This window comes from Dendrobates tinctorius, unplaced genomic scaffold, assembly GCF_039654945.1.
Source record: "Dendrobates tinctorius isolate UK_male_01 unplaced genomic scaffold, ASM3965494v1 ptg000232l, whole genome shotgun sequence".
Lineage (NCBI taxonomy): Eukaryota > Metazoa > Chordata > Amphibia > Anura > Dendrobatidae > Dendrobates > Dendrobates tinctorius.
The window spans coordinates 6,355,708-6,380,017 of NW_027361899.1; the positions used below are offsets into that span (position 1 = coordinate 6,355,708).

A 24,310-nucleotide genomic window follows, 5' to 3' on the forward strand; every position below is an offset into this window, starting at 1 on the left:
TACCTTTCATTTCTGACTTTCTCTGTAGCCTTCAGTCCGTCCCAGGGTTGGACTGGTGCACCGGGACACTGGGGAATTCTCTGGTGGGCCGCCCCAAGCCTAGCACTCCTTCACATAATCATTCGTGCGGAAGTCCAGTTCATTTTTGGGTTTAGAAAGGACTTTAGTTGGAGGAAAACTGAAGGGACAGAAGGTGTCTGTGGGTCCTGGAGACTTAGGACAGACAGCCTCCTGCTGGTGCTGTAGGGGAGTGGTAGCGCCAGTCTTTCTTCCCTTCTTCCTCGGATGGCTGGTATTATGCCACCACCTGTGTCTTGGGGAGGCTGATGTGAGGGAAGTGCTCAGCTGAAGAGGGCAAGATCTGAGTTTTGTGCCTGGATGTGAGGACTTTACATGTATTTTGTGCACCAACAATAAAGCAGAGGCGAAGCCCCCCGTGTGATCCGATCTTCGGGGGCTCTGACTGCATTGACCCCATTGTATTTACAGCTACAGATTTCATCTTCCACAATTGACACAAGGCCCCGTAGGTGGCGACAGCTTCATTGTCATCAGCCCCCTCGCCCTCACACCTGATGAGGCCGAGGGGGTCCGCAGCCAGGAGGAGGTAATCGTGTCCTGATAATAACGCTGATTAATGAATGGTTCTATTAATGGGATGCAGCACAAATAATTCGATTCCACAGACATTAGTTTTTACATTTGAAAAGTGCAATTACTTACGATGATCTCCCATTTCAGCCGCTCTCATCTGCTGCAAATTGTCATTATTTGACTTTTCATTAACAAGATAATTGGATTAATTACCTCTTAACAAATATTAGCCTGCGGCTTATTGCTTTATTCCTCTGCCTTCCATGTGTCCTTGCACCCAGCAATTTCCCCAGGAGTGTTTTCCAGCACAAATTGTCGTTTTTTGTTGGCGTTCACTTAACCAGTGATGGGTAATCTTAATCTTCAGCACAAGATATTGTGGACAACTGTTGCTTCAACTTTGTGGGAACATGCTGGGGAAGACCCTCATCTGTCCCCATGACTGTGCCCAGTGCACAAAGTCCATACAGACATGGAGGGGATAACATGTGCGGCCACGCAGAGCCCCATACAGACATGGAGGGGACAACATGAGCGGCCGTACAGAGCCCCATACAGACATGGAGGGGGGAGAACATGAGCGGCTGTACAGAGCCCCATACAGACATGGAGAGGGAGAACGTGATTGGTCACACAGAGCCCCAAACAGACATGGAGGGGACAACATGAGCGGCCGTACAAAGCCCCATACAGACATGGAGGGGACAACATGAGCGGGCGCACAAAGCCCCATACCGACATGGAGGGGACAACATGAGCGGCCACACAGAGCCCCATACATACATGGAGATGGAGGGGGGAGAACATGAGCGGCCACACAGAGCCCCATACAGACATGGAGGGGGAAGAACATGAGCAGCCGCACAGAGCCCCATACAGACATGGAGGGGGAGAACATGAGCAGCCGCACAGAGCCCCATACAGATATGGAGGGAGAGAACATGAGCAGCTGCACAGAGCCCCATACAGACATGGAGGGGGAAGAACATGAGCTGCCGCACAGAGCCCCATACAGACATGGAGAGGGAGAACATGAGCAGCCACACAGAGCCCCATACAGACATGGAGGGGGGAGAACATGAGCGGCTGTACAGAGCCCCATACAGACATGGAGGGGGGGGAGAACATGAGCAGCCGCACAGAGCCCCATACAGACATGGAGGGGGGAGAACATGAGCGGCCGCACAGAGCCCCATACAGACATGGAGGGGGGAAAACATGAGCGGCCGCACAGAGCCCCATACAGACATGGAGAGGGAGAACATGAGCGGCTGTACAGAGCCCCATACAGACATGGAGAGGGAGAACATGAGCGGCTGTACAGAGCCCCATACAGACATGGAGGGGGGAGAACATGAGCACCGCACAGAGCCCCATACAGACATGGAAGGGGGAGAACATGAGCGGCTGTACAGAGCCCCATACAGACATGGAGGGGAAAACATGAGCGGCCGCACAGAGCCCCATACAGACATGGAAAGGGAAAACATGAGCGGCCGTACAGAGCCCCATACAGACATGGAGAGGGAGAACATGAGCGGCCGTACAGAGCCCCATACAGACATGGAGAGGGAGAACATGAGCGGCTGTACAGAGCCCCATACAGACATGGAGAGGGAGAACATGAGCGGCTGTACAGAGCCCCATACAGACATAGAGAGGGAGAACATGAGCGGCTGTACAGAGCCCAATACAGACATGGAGAGGGAGAACATGAGCAGCCACACAGAGCCCCATACAGACATGGAGAGGGAGAACATGAGCAGCCACACAGAGCCCCATACAGACATGGAGGGGGAGAACATGAGCGGCTGTACTGAGCCCCATACAGACATGGAGGGGAGAACATGAGCGGTCACACAGAGCCCCATACAGACATGGAGAGGGAGAACATGAGCGGCTGTACAGAGCCCCATACAGACATGGAGAGGGAGAACATGAGCGGCTGTACAGAGCCCCATACAGACATGGAGAGGGAGAACATGAGCGGCTGTACAGAGCCCCATACAGACATGGAGGGGGGAGAACATGAGTGCCGCACAGAGCCCCAAACAGACATGGAAGGGGGAGAACATGAGCGGCTGTACAGAGCCCCATACAGACATGGAGGGGAAAACATGAGTGGCCGCACAGAGCCCCATACAGACATGGAAAGGGAGAACATGAGCGGCTGTACAGAGCCCCATACAGACATGGAGAGGGAGAACATGAGCGGCTGTACAGAGCCCCATACAGACATAGAGAGGGAGAACATGAGCGGCTGTACAGAGCCCAATACAGACATGGAGGGGAGAATATGATTGGCCACACAGATCCCTATACAGACATGGAGGGGAGAACATGAGCGACTGCACAGAGCACCATACAGACATGGAGGGGAGAACATGAGTGGCCGCACGGAGCCCCATACAGACATGGAGAGGGAGAACATGAGCGGCTGTACAGAGCCCCATACAGACATGAAGGGAACATGAGCGGCTGAACAGTGCCCCATACAGACATGGAGAAGGATCCCAGACCACAACCCCATCCAAGAAGTATACCAGAGGTTGTGACACGGACCACACCCCAACATCAGAGTCTGACATCACAAATGCTCTTTTCGATTAACAGGTTTTGCACAATTCGGCTGATTACAGTGACTACAAAGTTTTCTTCATAGACTGAACCACCCTTTTAAATGAAATCTGTCAGCGGGTTTTTGCAATGTAATCATGAGAGCAGTGTAATGCAGGGGCAGAGACCCTGATTGCAACGATGCATCACTAACTGGGCTGCTTGCTGCAGTTTTGATAGAATCCCTATTTTCTCTGAAATAGATGTAGCAGAGCTTGGGATGCTGAGCTGCATATAACTCCTCCTACACCCCTGTAGGCAGCTTCCTTTGGAAATTTTCAGCAAGATGCCAATCAGTGGTGGGGGTGGGGTTACACAGATAATCTGGACAATCTGGCACATGACCCCTAGTCCTGCAGTGCTAATCTCCTGCTGATAAAACACTGATTGTAATAATATTAAAAAAACTGCTGAGCAAGAGACACATCCCTGTAATTCAGGTCTCAGCTTCTACATCGCTACTCTCAGATTACATGGCAAAAACCTGGTGACAGATTCCCTTTAAACTTGTACTCTTTCAGAGATGCTTGCCTGACTCATCAGAATAAAGTTTTTTATAAATTAACCATATAATTTCCATGCCTGTTATGGTGCTGGCAGCAATATTAAAGATCAAAGGGCCACATTTACCTTCTGATCCACATACATGCTGTCTGCCCCAAACCTAAGAACTATCTGCAGCTCCTCCTCCCCTATCACAGCATAGAGCCTAAAGCGCACCTGAGGACGACAGACTGCAGCTTCATCCCCTCCCTCCCCTTCTCTCTCTTCTTGTTACTGTTTCACTTTAGATGGAATCTACTGAACATTTACAAATGTATCAGACGCCTCGTGTCATCACTCTGCAGGACGAGCGCTGCGCACCTGCGCTAGCGGAGTAACGCAGCCGCTGGTCTACTTTGCATTGCGGTGGTTACTCTGCACAGTCTGGATATAGAGACAATCCAAAGACGTGCTAGTGCCGCAATGAATTATTCGTTTTTTGGCAGGGAAAGGGGAACGACAAGCTCCAAGGAAGGGAAGGGGCGAGCACAAATATTCAAATGTTCTATTGATTAATACAAGAGAAGTTTTACAAAGGCAGACGCCCGTCAATTACCTGGCGCCAAACCGACCTTAATCGTCAGATCGCCGCCACGTGATCATAATTCACGCACAGATCCGGTGAGTAGTAATCTTCCGCAGCATCTACTCTCCTGATTGACTCCAACCAGCTGCAATCACGTTCTCTTCATTATTTCATTGTTATCACCATTAGTGGCGACAATCTGAATAATAACCCCCCATCCAGGAGCCGTCATCATCCCCGGCACCAGATCAGTCCGTCCTCTCCGCTGCTTCTCTATTAGGTCTGGACCGCGTCCAAGGAGCAGTAAAAATCAATCGGATGAATTTCAAAGGCGCGTTTGGCTTTTGAGCACGACCGCCACTTTAAAACGCATCAGCGACGTGAAGTTAACCACTTGACGGAGTCCTGGGAGCAGAAATGGCCGCTCTGCCGCTGTAATGGGGCCATATTTCAGCCGCTCTGGCGGGACGATCGGCCTCTGCACAGCTCAGTGTGTCAGGATTTACATTAAGAGGGAACATCACGGAGGCTATAAACATTTCCCTTTGTGAGGACACAGCAGAACTGCGCCCCATTACACCCGCGCCCCGGCTCCGGCTGCGCTCCATCGCTCTCCGATAGCATTAATGCCGCCCTATAGTTATAAATAGCGTCATATTTATATGATAAATTTGCCCCTCAGCTGATCGCGCACACGTCCAGAGTGCAATATTCTGCATGTCATGACTGATTTGTAAGGACGGACCATTATTATTGGCTCAAGTTGCAAAACTTTACAGAACTTCTCAGAAATCGTCTCCTTTCAATCTGCAAATATTTAACATGAATAAAAGTACAAAAAGATTTTCCTTCTTTCCGGAAAATAAGGAAATAGTCAGCAATGATTTCTATTAAAGATACAATTATTATTGATTTATTAGCTGCAGTACCAGCACTGACCACAAGGGATATGTTACTCCAATCTTCACTGTTTGGGAGGCAGGGACACACTGAGATAGTAAGTAAACTTGTGCTCACTATGAAGACGGCCGAAAGCCTGAGATTACGCCTTATTTCCAAATTTTTAAATGCACTACATGAACAATTTAGCATTTTAGTGTTTATGAGTTGCTGATAAGATATATGTAACGTTCATTGTAATTTCCTTGGTAATTCCGACTATATTTTGTGGATGAGAATGATGAGACTTATCGTTTGTTGCTATGGGGTCATAGAATCAAAATAGTCTGAAGAGGTAATGAAAAATCCTGGTGGGAATGGATGGTTCAGGGGTTAATTGAAATGAACAGATGCATGTAATTTTATGTTATTTAATGAAAATCCATATAAATTCTTCAAAGGGCATACAGGTCTATTTTTTCTAATAAAGAGGTTGAAATAACCTGCATCCCTTCAGAAACCCATAGAGTTAAATAATAAGCTTCTATCTACAGCCACCACTAGGGGGAGCTCCCTGTATACAGAGATACATGATAAGATCCTGTCTGCAGCCACCACTAGGGGGAGCTCCCTGTATACAGAAATACATGATAAGATTCTGTCTGCAGTCACCACTAGGGGGAGCGCTCTGTATACAGAGATACATGAAAAGATTCTGTCTGCAGTCACCACTAGGGGAAGCGCTCTGTATACAGAGATACATGAAAAGTGTCATGATCTGAAGTGATCTGACAGTTTTAAAAGCACTGTGTGAACTTTTTTCCTTTTGGCAAGTTGCCAAGGTGACTTGACTGTCCCCGGTGGTGGTTAGTGGTATCGCACCTTAGGTTTCAGTTTAATGTGCACGTAATTAGGAATCAGGTGTGGGGCTCTATAAAGGAGTCTCAGGGTGTGCAATCACTGCTGGTGATACTGATTGATTCATTCATTGATTCTGAGTTGGTGAGAGCCTGGTGGAAGGATGGAGCTGAGGAGGAGTCCTGCGCAGCTTAGCCAGGGGGACGTGTGTCAGCTATGGTGTCTGGACGAAGGGCTGGCATGGCGTGGTGGGGTCGCAATGATGGTGTCGGCAGGAAGTGTCTGCATGGTCTGGTGGAGTGGCTACTATGGAGAGTGGCACTCACCATGTGGGACTTGGCTGCTGAGCTGGACTCAAGCATGCTTGACTTCGTGGCAGAAGCTGAACTCATCCTTGGGACTCTGTTACTAAGCAGCAGCAACTGGTGGTGGACTCTGCTCCAAGGCAGCACTATGGTGAAGGATCCTGTTATGGTGATGGATCCGGGTGGAGGAGAAGACGCACGCAGGTGGAGGGCTCTGTTGCAGGAGCATAAGCACGGAGCATAAAGCTAAGTGGTGTCCCCCTGTATTGTCTCTTTCCCTCATGTGTGTTATTAGTGCAGTGGTGGGATTAGTTTCCGCACCGACCAATTCCCTAGTGAGGGTTTAGGGTCAGGGCGAGCTAGGGCGTTGAGGTACGCGTGCGGCGCCCGGTGCGGAACCGGCATAGGGAACGTTAGGAGTGCAGGGACACTGGCTCAGGGGAGTGCAGGAGGTCTCCATGTCCCCATTCCCTATCGCAGGGCCCACCATTGTTAATGTTTCCCAGGTTCCCCCTTATTATTTAAATTCGCCGTACTGGAGGCGGGGTTTCCAGAATGTATATTAACGTGTAATACCTAAATTCGCCAGGTGGAGGCGGTGTATCCATCTGCACGTATTATTGTTTAAATTCGCCCCACTGGAGGCGCTGTATCCAGGGTCACGTGTGTTATGGGTTCGCCTTGCGGTAACACCTGCGCCCAGACACACAGTGACCATGACATTATCACCAGCCCTACCTTTTTTCTGGTGAGCCCTGGCCATGTGGAGACCTATGGTATTTGCTGCCGGGCCTCACTGAGGTGAGTGGGGAGCGGCATGGTGTGTTAGAGCCGCGGCAGCAGCAATTATCAGGGTCTGGGGCCTCTGCTCAGGTAACCAGGAAATCAAAATGGCGGCGTTTGGCAAAAAGCCCCCTAGAGTCGCTGCTGGGGAGCGGGACTTGCTCGTGCACGGGGAGGTACCCAGGCAGGTGGGAGGAATGGTGCCCCACGGAGCTGCCTGGTATTCCCCGAGGTGAAGGGGTACATCCCTGTGGTGAGCAGACTGGTGTTATAGTCCGTGGGGTTTATGCCAAATCTTCCATACCATTGAAGAAGCCGCCCCCTCCTGGTCGTGTGGAGGCGACCAGCGAGTGTATTTTTCCTCCATATTCCTGCGGCTCTGGCAAAGTGCCCCCTAGAGTCGCTGCTGGGGAGCGGGACTTATTCATACAGGAGGACGTACCCAGACAGGTGGGTGGAATTGGTGATCCCCATGGTGCTGTCTGGGGTTCCCTGAGGTGAAGGGGTTCGTCCCTGTAGTGAGCAGACTGGTATGATAGTCCGCGGGGCTTACGCCAAATCTTCAAATACCACCGAAGAAGCCGCCTCCTGGTCGTGTGGAGGCGACCAGCGAGTGAATATTTCCTCCATATTCCTGTCCCCTTCTCCTCCAGGTGTGAGCGGCAGGTGTGCTGCGGGGGAGTAGGGACAAATCTCACCCCTCGCCATTAACCAACCCTGGGAGGCACAGACCTCATGGTGAAAGGGTTGGAGGGTGGTGTCCCTTGGTGAATAGCGGGGTTGTGAGTGTGGTGACAGCGTGGGGACGCCTCTGTTTTCGAGTCCAGAATGAGTTCACCAAATTTATGACTAACAAATGTGTGCAATAAACGTTCAGGTCCGGACCTGTGTGTGAACGAGCATGTATGGGTGCCACCAAAAAACATCTGGTGGAGTGTGTTGTGGAGCCTGATCAGCTCATAACAAACAAACATACACATACATAAACTCGTTCCCCAGGTCGGCGCTGTGGAGATGAGTGGTGCCTCCAAAATGAACTTTATTGCCAATACCAGCGGTGTGTTGTCATAAACCTGAAGTGTCAGGTAGTGGTGAGTGAACTCAGGATCTGGGCGTCCCCGCTGTAGGTGTTTCCCTAATGAGGGGTGGTCTTGAGGGTCCAGAGGCCCCTCATTAAGGAGGGGGTACTGTCATGATCTGAAGTGATCTGACAGTTTTAAAAGCACTGTGTGAACTTTTTTTCCTTTTGGCAAGTTGCCAAGGTGACTTGACTGTCCCCCGGTGGTGGTTAGTGGTATCGTACCTTAGGTTTCAGTTTAATGTGCACGTAATTAGGAATCAGGTGTGGGGCTCTATAAAGGAGTCTCAGGGTGTGCAATCACTGCTGGTGATACTGATTGATTCATTCATTGATTCTGAGTTGGTGAGAGCCTGGTGGAAGGATGGAGCTGAGGAGGAGTCCTGCGCAGCTTAGCCAGGGGGGACGTGTGTCAGCTATGGTGTCTGGACGAAGGGCTGGCATGGCGTGGTGGGGTCGCAGTGATGGTGTCAGCGGGAAGTGTCTGCATGGTCTGGTGGAGTGGCTACTATGGAGAGTGGCACTCACCATGTGGGACTTGGCTGCTGAGCTGGACTCAAGCATGCTTGACTTCGTGGCAGAAGCTGAACTCATCCTTGGGACTCTGTTACTAAGCAGCAGCAACTGGTGGTGGACTCTGCTCCAAGGCTGCACTATGGTGCAGGATCCTGTTATGGTGATGGATCCGGGTGGAGGAGAAGACGCACGCAGGTGGAGGGCTCTGTTGCAGGAGCATAAGCACAGAGCATAAAGCTAAGTGGTGTCCCCCGTATTGTCTCTTTCCCTCATGTGTGTTGTTAGTGCAGTGGTGGGATTAGTTTCCGCACCGACCAATTCCCTAGTGAGGGTTTAGGGTCAGGGCGAGCAAGGGTGTTGAGGTGCGCGTGCGGCGCCCGGTGCGGAACCGGCATAGGGAACGTTAGGAGTGCAGGGACACTGGCTCAGGGGAGCTCAAGAGGTCTCCACTTCCCTATTCCCTATCGCAGGGCCCACCATTGTTAATGTTTCCCAGGTTCCCCCTTATTATTTAAATTCGCCGTACTGGAGGCGGGGTTTCCAGAATGTATATTAACGTGTAATACCTAAATTCGCCAGGTGGAGGCGGTGTATCCATCTGCACGTATTATTGTTTAAATTCGCCCCACTGGAGGCGCTGTATCCAGGGTCACGTGTGTTATGGGTTCGCCTTGCGGTAACACCTGCGCCCAGACACACAGTGACCATGACAAAAAGATTCTGTCTGCAGTCACCACTAGGGGGAGCTCCCTGTATACAGAAATACATGATAAGATCCTGTCTGCAGCCACCACTTGGGGGAGCTCCCTGTATACAGAGATACATGATAAGATTCTGTCTGCAGTCACCACTAGGGGGAGCGCTCTGTATACAGAGATACATGAAAAGATCCTGTCTGTAGCCACCACTAGTGGGGGCTCCCTGTATACAGAGATACATGATAAGATCCTGTCTGCAGCTACCACTAGGGGGAGCTCCCTGTATATAAAGATACATAAGATCCTGTCTGCAGCCACCACTAGGGGGAGCTCCCTGTATATAGAGATACATAAGATCCTACCTGCAGCCACCAGTAGGAGGGGCTCCCTGATTACAAATTTTTAACGTGCTAGTATAATTTAAAGTCCATCTGGCATTTTGGTTATAATAATCTTTCTTCTGTGATGTATAACACTATTTCTAGTTACGAGATGACTTATATCCTGCATTTTTAAACAAATTCTATGGGTTCTAACTCTAATTTTCAGTTGTCTCTGAGCTAGTGGGTTCTCAGACACAACTAGCTGCTTGGATGTCACCAGTACACATCACACAGATATGATGGATTTCTGCACTCTTGACTCTGTATAACACATTGAACAGTACTCAGCAGTGTAGTGTGAAGCATTCAGCAGTGGGACAAGGTAAATAATTACTAGAAATTGGCAGCATAGAGGACATAATACAACACCACTGACCATTGTAGATGTGCATCCAGCTATTTTGTGAGATTAAACAGTGACTAGAAAGCAGCAGCATTGAGGACATTTTACCGCAATTCTGAGGAAAGTTGTTGTGCACGCAACATTGGGGTGAGATTAAATATAACTGAAAAACCAACTTACAGAGGACCTTATACTGCTGTAGATTGCAAAGCTGCTATGAATCCAATTTTAGGGGTGAGATAAAACAGCGATGAGCTAAAACACTGACTAGAAAGCAGCAGCATGGATCTGTACATGCCTGGGCATTTCTCTTCATTCTCCCTTTGGCAGCTGTAATGTAAACAGGTTGCTCAGCTGGTATTCGGTTTAGTCACTAGTAGGAAGGATTTTAGCAGTTTTTCAGAGTGGATCATCAGCTCCAGAGACACGAAGGAGAAATGGCTCATAAGAGGAAAAAAAGCAGATTTCTCCTAAGATGTATTGCAGTTTCTTATATTCGTATGCAGTATTCATTTATTCAAAGTCTGTTAAAACGAAAGCGACTATTTACTAATAAAACTTTATGCCTCACATCTGTATGGGATTATGTAAATGAGGTTTTCAAGAAACCAGATCGCGTTTATAAAAAACCCGCACATATACGTATACAGCATATAGCGACAATGTAAAACTCTGTGAGAATGAGATGTGGTCAGGACCTCACCCAGGATTTATCCTGGACTTTGCGGCTGATCTCCAGGTCCCCTCTTCACAGGATTCAGTGCTGCAGATTTGTGTAAATCCCGAGGGGCCGATACATAATAACCTCTTATGTTACAGTGTATATTACTTCACGGAACATTCATATCTTATAATCTGCAGTGTGATGGGACTGAGTAACCCCTCCGATTGATACAGGCGCGGACCCTTCATATACCACTAACAGCACATAATGGACTGCTGGGCCGCAGAGCTGACATCTCAGTGCTGCAGTTGTGATTTATATAATTCATGGCTATAATGTGTCATTTACCTCTAGGAAATAGAAGATACTGACTATTTCTATGTGAAGGAAGTGTAATCATCCTGCATGGAAAGATCTGCAGCTTTCAGAACCATTGTCAAGGTCTCTGCTTGTTATCAGTGAATGAGAATATCTCCAGAGGCTAAAAACCTGTGGAAACCTAACATTCTCACATCCTCTGTGAGCGAAATACAACAGCAGCTTCTGGTAGTTTGTTACAATGTATCAATGCAGGTAAAGTATAGCAACCTGGAAATTAGGACCTATAGTTCACAGATAATTATCTAGCCTGGAAACAATTGTAACAACTCTCAGAATATTACACAGCCCCTGTATGCAAGAATAAAGCTACTATAATACTGCTCCTATGTACAAGAATATAACTACTACAATACTGCTCCTATGTACAAGAATATAATTACTATAATACTGTCCCTATGTACAAGAATATAACTACTATAATACTGCCCCCTATATACAAGAATATAACTACTATAATACTGCCCCCTATATACAAGAATATAACTACTATAATACTGCTCCTATGTACAAGAATATAACTACTATAATACTGCCCCCTATATACAAGAATATAACTACTATAATACTGCTCCTATGTACAAGAATATAACTACTATAATACTGCTCCTATGTACAGGAATATATCTACTATAATACTGCCCCCTATGTACAAGAATATAACTACTATAATACTGCCTCCTAGCTGTGAGGTTGTGTGTCAGTGGTTCTCCTGATGTCTGGAGCAAGCCCAGGGAGGGGCCACCCTGGGCGGGGAAGCTCCCCAAGCAAGGCCCAGGCTTCCAGGCCTACACTGGGAGGAAACTCCCATCCTTCTCATGTGGATGGAAATCCCAGAGTTGCCTCTGCTGGAAATAAACCTCAGAATGGAAGTCCCAGCAGCATGGAGAAAGATCCTGTGTTTAAGTTCAGCACAGGAAAGAAACAAGAGAAAGTTTTGTCTGTGTGCAAGGATGTTTCTGTTAAACAGTCGGCCAGTCAAGGCAAACAGTGTCCAGAGCCTGGAAGGAAATCCTAGAAGGCATCTTCTGCTGAGAACCTGAGTGCTGGAGGGCAGGTGGCTGCACAGAAGGTGAGGCAGAGTCCATCACCAGCTTCAGGTGTGCAGCTCACTCCAGGCAGACAGAGACGGACATCTCTGGAGAAGCAAACACTCCAGGAGAACCTTCAGCTGGGACATGTGGTGACCAGCATGGCGAGCTCTGGACGCACGAGGTTGCAGGCTGGTGGCAGCGGTAAAAGTGTTGGGGATGCTGGAGCCACAAAACCAGCGACATTAAAAACCAACGTGTCAACCCCTAAAGCAAGACCCCAGAAGGAGCCGCCGCGTGCCCCAGAGCTACAGCTGGCAGAGGAGATACCAGGACTGGTCAGGAGGATGGGTGAGTTGCAGCAGCAGAGGAATCTTCTGCAAATGGAAATTGACTGTATTTACAAGTTGAAGGCTGCAAATCCTGGGGATCACTCTGTATATGACCAGAGACTGAATGCACTGGGGGTAGAGCTGGCGACTGTGGTGCGGGACATAGACTGTGTGCTGGGGAGGATGGGGCCCCTGGCAGAGACATATAGGAACCAGGAGCGGTTTAGGTCCTGCACGCAGGACTCTGCTGGTTCCCGCACAGACATTGTCCCAGGGGGGACCCGGCAGCAGGTACGGCCGGTGCTGCAGCCCGCTAGCTTCTGTTTTAAGGAGGGTCAGATACTGCACCAGCAGCCGCAACTACCTGCGGCAGACCCCAAGCAGGAGCAAGAGGCTCAGATCCCAGCGGTACCACAAGTCCCAGCATGCCCAGCACAACAGCAAGACAGTGGACATGAGACTGCATCTACTGTTGGTGTCCAGGAGAGCACTAATTCTGGGGATATTGATACTGTTCATGTGGGGTTGGGGGCTGAAGGGGGTACAGAGACTGTGGTGGACATTGCGCATCCTGATGATGTTATTGAGATTGATGATAATAATGTGCAAAATGTCTGTGATTTCCCCCCTTTGGTTTCCAGCACACAAGGTGCAACAGGCCCCTCCGCTGCAGACCCTGGCCCTGTCAGTCAGCCCAGTGTGGCCCCACAGGTCTCTCCCAGTAATGTTTGGAGCCGCGGCGCTCCATCCTTTACCTCCAGCGCCAATTACACCGGGCAGGCTTTCAAAAGGAGGAATGTGGTGCGGTTCAGGCACAGAGGTGCCAAGGAGGACCTGCCGGACAGGAGGCTGGTAGTCAGAGAGCTTCTGTGCCGCCAGATGGGGTTTGCGCCGGTTAATATCTTGGCGGTCATCAATCTGCCAGACAGACAGGGCTATGATATCAGCTTTAAGCTTATGTCTGATCTGGACAGATTCTGGGCCAATTTCCCCAAGTTCAGGGACGCTGATGGCTGGAATAAGTTCAGCTTCATTCCAATATCTAAGCCGGATACCGCCACGGTTAATATCATCTTTTGGAATGAGGCTGTTCCCCCGCAGGACATTGTGGTGTGGCTCCGGAGGCATTGTGACCTTGTCTCCGACCTCACCAAAAACAGGGATGAGGACGGTATATGGACCGGTGGATGGAAGGTGCTGGTGAAATTGCGCCACCACAACAATATCACGGCTCACTTACCCAACTCCTTCTTTATCGGGAGGGAGAAGGGGGTTTGCTTCTACCCTGGGCAGCCACGAAAGTGTTTTAAGTGTGGTAAAGTGGGTCACCTGGCAAACACCTGTACCGTGGTAAAGTGCAGCCTGTGCGGGGAAGTCGGCCACTTAGCGGCAGATTGCCAGAACATCAAGTGCAACCTCTGTGGGGAGATCGGCCACCCTCACAGGGACTGTCCTGATGCCTGGCACAATATATGCAAGCTCCTTCCTGATGAGGAGTTAGTGACAGGGACAGAGGCTCAGGAGGAGGAGGCTTTAATGTCAGGGACAGTACTGACCAGGTCAGAGGTCCACCAGGGGTCCGCTCAGGTAACATCAGAGCAGCTTTGTACAGAGGGGAGCATGGAGGTCGTCCCTCAGGTCCAGCAGCCACATGTAGCCACCACTTCAGTATCACCATCTCTAGCTGAAGAAAGTGGCTGTAATCAGGTAAAAAGGAAAAAAAGGACAAGGCCTCCCGTAAACCTGAGGAGGAGTATGTCACTAGCCAGGGTGGCAGGAAAAAAGTCCAGAGTTCAGCAGGTGTGATGGTCGTGTCCAATAAGTTTGATGTTTTGTCTGAGTCTGATGGGGACTTGGAGGAAGAGATAAAAAGAATAGAGACTGAGTATGACAGGGACGTAGCGGACCATCCCCCTACAAAACGGAAGCCCGTACTTGCTGACACTGAGATACAGTCTGACATGGAGACCGGTGGTAGTCAGAACATCTGTGACCCAGACTTATGATGGCGGCTTTTACATCTCTGCTCATCTGTTGTGGCATTGTGATGGCGGATTTCTCATTAAAAGTAACATCCAGTAATGTGAACAGCATTAAGGTGAGGAGGACGAGGCACGCTGTCTATGACCATCTCCGATACCTGGACGCAGATGTCATCTTCCTGCAGGAGACGCGGCTGACAACTCAGGGGCTCATGAGGGAGGCTGAGAGGGAATGGCGGTCTGGTCCCTCTTTTTGGTCACTGGCTATGGAGCCGTACGCCGGGGTCACCATTCTGTTTAACACCAGGGATGTGACAGTACATAGGATGACGGAGGTGGTTATGGGAAGGTGTCTGGTCCTGGAAGTCACTGTCCATGGGAGGCGACTTAGGCTTATTAACATCTATGGGCCACAGATGGTGACTGACAGGATACAGTTATTTAATGATGTCAAGCCTTATCTGTTCACCTTTCTTCCAGTGATAATGGCGGGGGACTTTAATGCCATACTGACATCAGGTGACAGCTCCTCAGGTAGAACCATGACGAGGGATGGTAGGATCTTGAATAACATAGTCCTGCAGGCCAGATTAGGGGACGTCTTTAAACGGGGAGGTCGAAAGCCAAAATTAACCTATTCCTGCTCCAATAGAGGTAGTAGAATAGATCTGGCTTTTGTAAGTCCCATGGAAGTCATTGGTGCCATGAGTGAGAGAGTCGTCCCATACTCAGACCATCTTGCCCTATATTTCTGCCTGGGGGCCACTAAGCGAGCTGATGTTGGTAGGGGGTTATGGAGACTCAATTCCAGCCTCCTCCATGATGTCTCTGTCCAGAGTTGTGTCCACTCCCTTTTGCAGGGTCATCTACAGAGAGTGGACTTCTATGACAACATGGCCGACTGGTGGGAGGACGTCAAGGATGATATCAGATACCTCTTGAAGAGACTGTCAGTTAAGAAGGGCAGGAGTAAGTATAGCCAGTACCTAAGGCTGCGCAAAGAATTGGAGTCACTCTATTCGGAGGGCGGGGGTAACCAAGAGAAGATCGACCGGCTGAAATCTGAGATAAGGCAGTATCAGTACAGCAGGTATACGTCCTTGGTTCTTGAACGGGATTATGGGGTCTTAGGGGCACCTGATCCCTTTGAGAATTGCCGGGAGCGGGTGGCCAATAAATTGGTCACAGGTCTCATTGACTCCCAGGGTGTATTGCAGGATTCACGGGAGGGTATCCTGGGGGTTGTGAAATCTTATTATACTGACTTGTTTCAGAGGAAGGCTTTGGATAAACATAAAATGACTCAATTCTTGGAGGCAACTCCAACGCCTGATACTAATGATCTGGACTTTTCTCCTTTGACAGCAGAATTAACGGTGGAGGAGGTTAAGGAGGCCATTGATAAGTTACATCTGAAGAAGGCACCAGGTCCGGATGGTATAACAGCAGAATTTTGTAAGACATTCAGAGACCTCCTGGCTCCAATTCTTGTGGATGTTTACAAAAATTGTCTAGAAAATCACCTGATGCCTCCATCCATGAGAGTGTCCTCATTAATTCTGCTGTCTAAAGGTAAAGAGCCGAGCGACATCAAGAACTGGAGGCCAATTGCCCTCTTGAATGTTGACAGGAAGATTCTGGCGAAGATCCTGTTTTCTAGGTTAGTCTGTTTGTCCCCGGCACTGTTGGTAGGCTCTCAGTTTGGCACGGTAAAAGGGCGGAACATCTCTGGAGCAGTCATCTCGATACGGGAGATGTTTGAGAGATGTAAAGCTCTGCGGTGTGGGAGATATGTTGTCAGTCTGGACCAGGCTAAAGCCTTTGACAGTTGATCATGATTATCTGTGGGCCACTTTGTCAAAGTACAGTATTCCAGGACAATTTGTGGATTGGCTGAAGACTTTGTACAGAGAGGCGGTGAGCTTTCCTCTGATTAATGGTTGGCAGGGTGGCACTTTTGGAGTTGAGGCGGGGGTGAGACAGGGCTGCCCGCTGAGTCCACTCCTGTATGTTTTTGCCATAGACCCGTTTCTTAGGTCACTGCAGGAGTGTAACTTTTGGGGGGTGCCGGTCCCCCACTGCTTGCCTCTGAAGGTGGTTGCCTACGCGGATGATGTGACGCTGGTGATATCTAATCCTCATGAGGTGCAGATGTTGTCTGCGGCCATCAGAAGTTACTCAGAGGCCTCCGGGTCTCTGGTCAACCTTGAGAAGAGTCAAGCTCTGTGGACATTGCAATCTGACCCAGACTTTGATCTGCCGCAGTTTGTTAAGACCTCCACCCATATTAAGATCTTGGGGGTTAAATTTGGGAGGGAAGATAATGCCAGCCTAAATTGGGAGGAAAAATTGGAGACCGGAAATGCAAAGGTTCAGCGATGGAAGAACTGGAGGCTGACTTACAGAGAAAGGGTTGCTATGTTGAAGACGTACCTGGTCCCCGTCTTCTTGTATGTCTCTGTCGTTTTTCCTTTGCCAGAATCCTTCTCGGCGAGGCTCCTCAGCCTGTTCTTCCAGCTCTTGTGGGGGAACAGGATGAACCTGATAAAGAGGGGAATAACGTACCTACGGCGGAGTGAGGGCGGGCTGGATATGTTAAATCCAAGGGTTTTCTTTGACTCCTTGTTTCTGAAAGTAAATTTTGGGAGCATGGATTCAAACAGTAGCTCCCTGTGGGCGAATAGTATCAGGTATTGGATATTGCCTTTTGCGGAATCTTGGGTGCGAGGCGGCAGTCTCAAGAGGAGGAGATGGACAGGTGACCACCTCCCCCAGTATCTGGAATATGGTCTGAAGTGTGTCAGGAAGTGGGGACTGGAGAAGTCTTACATTGAGAGTAATAAGAGGAAAGATCTGTGTGCTCATATATGTGGGACTTTCTTCTACTCTCCACTGGCCCTAAGAGATTGTGCCACCAGGACCCTTCAGGACAGTCTCCGGTTCCTCAACGGGAGGCGACTTCCAGCAAAGTTTTTTGACATTGCTTGGCTGTCGCTACATGGGAAGCTCTTTGTGAGGGGGAACTTAAAATATTTAAGTGTTTTGGATCGGAACTGTCCCCTTGGTTGTCAGCAGGAGGAAACCATGGAGCATTTTATTTGTGATTGCTGGGGAGGTAGGGAAATATGGACGGAAGTATCGACCAAGCTGAAAATCCCCAGACTGCTGTCCCTGAAATACCCTGACATTATCTATGGAGTCCCATCCACTGACGGTACCATCGACAGGGGGACAATGTACCTGATCATTACCACCATTAAGTATTACCACTGGCACATGAGAACCCGAGTGTCTCTCCACAGCGAGCCCTTCCATCCCATCACCGCAGCCACAAAGATACTGTCAGAGCTCAGATGGATAAGAGCGATAGAGATAAAGAAAAGTCAGAGTAATGAGAAACTATGGAGGAATGTGTCTGTGGGATAATAACATGATCGTGTTACTAAAAGTGTTTATTTCATATTCTTCCTTCCACAGGAGTGAACGCTAAGTTACCTTTATTCCTAATGTATTAATTTAGTTCTATAATTATTGTCTGATGCATTCATGAGAATTTGTTTTGTACTAAGGAAGAATTCTGTTTATTTTAATTGTATTTGTTGGTTTTATACAATAAAAATTGCCCCTATGTACAAGAATATAGCTACTATAATACTGCTTCCCTATGTACAAGAATATATCTACTATAATACTGCCCCCTATGCACAAGAATATAACTACTATAATACTGCTCCTATGTACAAGAATATATCTACTATAATACTGCTCCCTATGTACAAGAATATATCTACTATAATACTGCTCCCTATGTACAAGAATATAACTACTATAATACTGCTTCTATGTACAAGAATATAACTACTATAATACTGCTTCTATGTACAAGAATATAGCTACTATAATACTGCTCCTATATACAAGAATATAACTACTATAATACTGCCCCTATATACAAGAATATAACTACTATAATACTGCTCCTATGTACAAGAATATAACTACTATTATACTGCCCCTATGTACAAGAATATCACTACTATAATACTGCTCTCTATGTAAAAGAATATAACTGCTGTAATACTGCCCCTATATACAAGAATATCACTACTATAATACTGCTCTCTATGTACAAGAATATAACTACTATAATACTGCTTCTATGTACAAGAATATAACTACTATAATACTGCTTCTATGTGCAAGAATATAACTACTATAATACTGCTCCTATATACAAGAATATAACTACTATAAAACTGCCCCTATGTGCAAGAATATAACTACTATAATACTGCCCCTATGTACAAGAATATAACTACTATAATACTGCTCCTATGTACAGGAATATAACTACTATAATACTGCTCCTATGTACAAGAATATAACTACTATAATACTGCTTCTATGTACAAGAATATAACTACTATAATACTGCTCCTATGTACAAGAATATAACTACTATAATACTGCCTCTATGTGCAAGAATATAACTACTATAATACTGCTCCTATGTACAGGAATATAACTACTATAATACTGCTCCTATGTACAAGAATATAACTACTATAATACTGCTTCTATGTACAAGAATATAACTACTATAATACTGCCCCTATGTACAAGAATATAACTACTATAATACTGCTCCTATGTACAAGAATATAACTACTATAATACTGCCTCTATGTGCAAGAATATAACTACTATAATACTGCTCCTATGTACAGGAATATAACTACTATAATACTGCTCCTATGTACAAGAATATAACTACTATAATACTGCTCCTATGTACAAGAATATAACTACTATAATACTGCCCCTATGTACAAGAATATAACTACTATAATACTGCTCCTATGTACAGGAATATAACTACTATAATACTGCTCCTATGTACAAGAATATAACTACTATAATACTGCTCCTATGTACAAGAATATAACTACTATAATACTGCCCCCTATGTACAAGAATATAACTACTATAATACTGCTTCTATGTGCAAGAATATAACTACTATAATACTGCTCCTATATACAAGAATATAACTACTATAAAACTGCCCCTATGTGCAAGAATATAACTACTATAATACTGCCCCTATGTACAAGAATATAACTACTATAATACTGCCCCTATGTACAAGAATATAACTACTATAATACTGCTCCTATGTACAGGAATATAACTACTATAATACTGCTCCTATGTACAAGAATATAACTACTATAATACTGCTCCTATGTTCAAGAATATAACTACTATAATACTGCTTCCAATAGAAAACCATATACATTTCCCTTTATTTCTTGGATGATATAATCTTTATCTGTATTTTCGTCTGTTCACTTGTTGCTTTTCTCTACAGGAAGGGTTTGTAACAGAACCTTTGATGATTACGCTTGCTGGCCTGATGGAGCTCCTGGGACATATGTTAATGTTTCCTGCCCATGGTATCTTCCCTGGGCACACAAAGGTAAGATCCGCCAATGCTTTCTTCATTTCACAGAGTATTAAAGGAACGTTTCATACGTGACAATACTGAACTGATACTTCTTGTCATACTGACTCTTTTCTCTGTGCTTCCTGTGAGGCGTCGGTGGAGCTGTGCCGGAGCATTTTTCATGATGTTACAGCATTGAAATTAAATTGTTGTGTTATTTATTTTTTGTGGGATGTGCGAAAACAAGTAAAACGACAATTCTGGGTTTTACAATTTTTTTCTCCCTCTCAGCGGTTACCGCTGATAGATCGGACTTTTGTAGATGCGGTGATTCTGAATAAAAAGCATATCTTTAATTTTTGTAATAAAATTTCAAACTTCATTTTTTTAAAAATATTTTTAAAAACACAAATCAGGACCAAGATGATGATGCCAAGATGGTGATGATTGGGGTCTTCAGTAGATCCGCCGCTGCCCTGGAAGACATTGCAACACAGAATAGTGGGGAAATGGGGGCCCAAACGGAAACTTCTCTTGGACAGGGGGCACATAGATGCTGACATGAAAGTTTACATGGTTGGACAGCAGTGATCTGAGCTCACTCTCATCACTGCCGTTACAGGCAGGAGCCCCTGTATAGCACGGCTCCCGCGCCCCCTGTATAGCACGGCTTCCGCACCCTCTGTATAGCACAGCTCCAGCGCCCCCTGTATAGCACGGCTCCCGCGCCCTCTGTATAGCACGGCTCCCGCGCCCCCTGTATAGCACGGCTCCCGCGCCCTCTGTATAGCACGGCTCCCGCGCCCTCTGTATAGCACGGCTCCCGCGCCCTCTGTATAGCACGGCTCCCGCGCCCCCTGTATAGCACGGCTCCCGCGCCCCCTGTATAGCACGGCTCCCGCGCCCCCTGTATAGCACGGCTCCCGCGCCCCCTGTATAGCACGGCTCCCGCGCCCCCTGTATAGCACGGCTCCCGCGCCCCCTGTATAGCACGGCTCCCGCGCCCCCTGTATAGCACGGCTCCCGCGCCCTCTGTATAGCCACGGCTCCCGCGCCCTCTGTATAGCCACGGCTCCCGCGCCCTCTGTATAGCCACGGCTCCCGCGCCCCCTGTATAGCACGGCTCCCGCGCCCCCTGTATAGCCACGGCTCCCGCGCCCCCTGTATAGCCACGGCTCCCGCGCCCCCTGTATAGCACGGCTCCCGCGCCCCCTGTATAGCACGGCTCCCGCGCCCTCTGTATAGCACGGCTCCCGCGCCTCCTGTATAGCACGGCTCCCGCGCCCCCTGTATAGCACGGCTCCCGCGCCCTCTGTATAGCCACGGCTCCCGCGCCCCCTGTATAGCCACGGCTCCCGCGCCCTCTGTATAGCACGGCTCCCGCGCCCTCTGTATAGCCACGGCTCCCGCGCCCCCTGTATAGCACGGCTCCCGCGCCCCCTGTATAGCACGGCTCCCGCGCCCCCTGTATAGCACGGCTCCCGCGCCCCCTGTATAGCACGGCTCCCGCGCCCCCTGTATAGCACGGCTCCCGCGATCTCTGTATAGCCACGGCTCCCGCGCCCCCTGTATAGCACGGCTCCCGCGCCCCCTGTATAGCACGGCTCCCGCGCCCCCTGTATAGCACGGCTCCCGCGCCCCCTGTATAGCACGGCTCCCGCGCCCCCTGTATAGCACGGCTCCCGCGCCCCCTGTATAGCCACGGCTCCCGCGCCCCCTGTATAGCCACGGCTCCCGCGCCCTCTGTATAGCCACGGCTCCCGCGCCCTCTGTATAGCCACCGCTCCCGCGCCCCCTGTATAGCACGGCTCCCGCGCCCCCTGTATAGCCACGGCTCCCGCGCCCCCTGTATAGCACGGCTCCCGCGCCCCCTTTATAGCACGGCTCCCGCGCCCCCTGTATAGCACGGCTCCCGCGCCCTCTGTATAGCCACGGCTCCCGCGCCCTCTGTATAGCCACGGCTCCCGCGCCCCCTGTATAGCACGGCTCCCGCGCCCCCTGTATAGCCACGGCTCCCGCGCCCCCTGTATAGCACGGCTCCCGCGCCCCCTTTATAGCACGGCTCCCGCGCCCCCTGTATAGCACGGCTCCCGCGCCCTCTGTATAGCACGGCTCCCGCGCCTCCTGTATAGCACGGCTCCCGCGCCCCCTGTATAGCCACGGCTCCCGCGCCCCCTGTATAGCCACGGCTCCCGCGCCCTCTGTATAGCACGGCTCCCGCGCCCTCTGTATAGCCACGGCTCCCGCGCCCCCTGTATAGCACGGCTCCCGCGCCCCCTGTATAGCCACGGCTCCCGCGCCCCCTGTATAGCACGGCTCCCGCGCCCCCTGTATAGCACGGCTCCCGCGCCCTCTGTATAGCACGGCTCCCGCGCCTCCTGTATAGCACGGCTCCCGCGCCCCCTGTATAGCACGGCTCCCGCGCCCTCTGTATAGCCACGGCTCCCGCGCCCCCTGTATAGCCACGGCTCCCGCGCCCTCTGTATAGCACGGCTCCCGCGCCCTCTGTATAGCCACGGCTCCCGCGCCCCCTGTATAGCACGGCTCCCGCGCCCCCTGTATAGCACGGCTCCTGCGCCCTCTGTATAGCACGGCTCCTGCGCCCTCTGTATAGCACGGCTCCTGCGCCCTCTGTATAGCACGGCTCCTGCGCCCTCTGTATAGCACGGCTCCTGCGCCCTCTGTATAGCACGGCTCCTGCGCCCTCTGTATAGCACGGCTCCTGCGCCCTCTGTATAACCCCTCCCAAACTCTATTAACTATCTCATCCCCAGTGTAAAGTAAACTGTATCCCTATCTCTGTATGGTTCCCCTAGTGGGGACGGCCATAGGCATAACCTGTAGCAGAACCGAACACACGACACCGGCCATAGGGACAACATATAATATTACCTCTTATCACACAGTAACATAAATATATAAAACTTCACACGACGTCCAGTCCCAGCCTCCCCCTAACAGAGGTCTGTGTCTGCAGCAGGAGGGGGGGCCTGTGAGCTGCAGCATGTACAGGGAGTCCAGCGCTGCCGGACGGCCCCACACTGAGCCCCCATGGGATCGCCTGTGTATATAGTGCTGTAGGTGATGATTGCTGGTGGCCAACATGGTGATGGTAATGATTAGGAGGATGGTAGTCATGGCAACGGTGGAGATGACGATGATGAAGCCGGTGGCAATGATGACTGTCGTGGTGGTATTGCAGGGACATCAGTGCGATGTGAGGTCCTCTAGAGTCTTACAGCTATGGATCAGAATTGTACATGCAGCTCTGGATGTGACTAGAGGACAAGGCTGTAAAGATCACAGTAAGATGTATGACACAGATGAGCAGACACAAATATTGAGGGGTAACATTTGGGAGGGTCCCGGGGAGCTCGGAGCCTCGGATAAATGCACCCGCGATACTTCTCTATAAAGCTGTGACAGTGACGAGGGGAGGATGTATCCGCCGGCCGTGCTCCCGGCCAGACGCGGCTCCTCGGGGGTGTGAGAGCCGCCAGGATGACGGACGCGGAAAATGTCACCCGGTGACTGACGGACGCGGAGCAGCGACCGCCACAAAATCTGCGCCAGCACCGAGCAGTGATACCCCTGCATCAGTATCACAGGGAACAGCTCAGATACACAGCTCAGCATCAGTATCACGGGGATGAGCTCAGATACACGGCTCAGCATCAGTATCACAGGGATCAGCTCAGATACACAGCTCAGCATCAGTATCACGGGGATGAGCTCAGATACACGGCTCAGCATCAGTATCACAGGGATCAGCTCAGATACACGGCTCAGCATCAGTATCACGGGGATGAGCTCAGATACACGGCTCAGCATCAGTATCACAGGGAACAGCTCAGATACACAGCTCAGCATCAGTATCACGGGGATGAGCTCAGATACACGGCTCAGCATCAGTATCACAGGGATCAGCTCAGATACACGGCTCAGCATCAGTATCACAGGGATCAGCTCAGATACACGGCTCAGCATCAATATCACAGGGATCAGCTCAGATACACTGCTCAGTATCAGTATCACAGGGATCAGCTCAGATACACGGCTCAGCATCAGTATCACAGGGATCAGCTCAGATACACGGATCAGCATCAGTATCACAGGGATCAGCTCAGATACACGGCTCAGCATCAATATCACAGGGATCAGCTCAGATACACTGCTCAGCATCAGTATCACAGGGATCAGCTCAGATACACGGCTCAGCATCAGTATCACAGGGATCAGCTCAGATACACTGCTCAGCATCAGTATCACAGGGATCAGCTCAGATACACGGCTCAGCATCAGTATCACAGGGATCAGCTCAGATACACTGCTCAGCATCAGTATCACAGGGATCA

At 49.5% G+C, this 24,310-nt stretch overlaps 1 protein-coding gene across 2 annotated transcripts in view; it reads left to right on the forward strand.

The window, feature by feature from the left end:
* Positions 1–24,310, forward strand: part of GLP1R (glucagon like peptide 1 receptor) — a 322,308-nt gene that overhangs the window by 184,059 nt on the left and 113,939 nt on the right. For both annotated transcript variants that reach the window (XM_073556283.1, XM_073556282.1), the window contains exon 3: positions 19,881–19,988. In XM_073556283.1, coding sequence (XP_073412384.1) covers positions 19,881–19,988 — 108 coding nt within the window. The remainder of the gene's footprint in view (positions 1–19,880; positions 19,989–24,310) is intronic.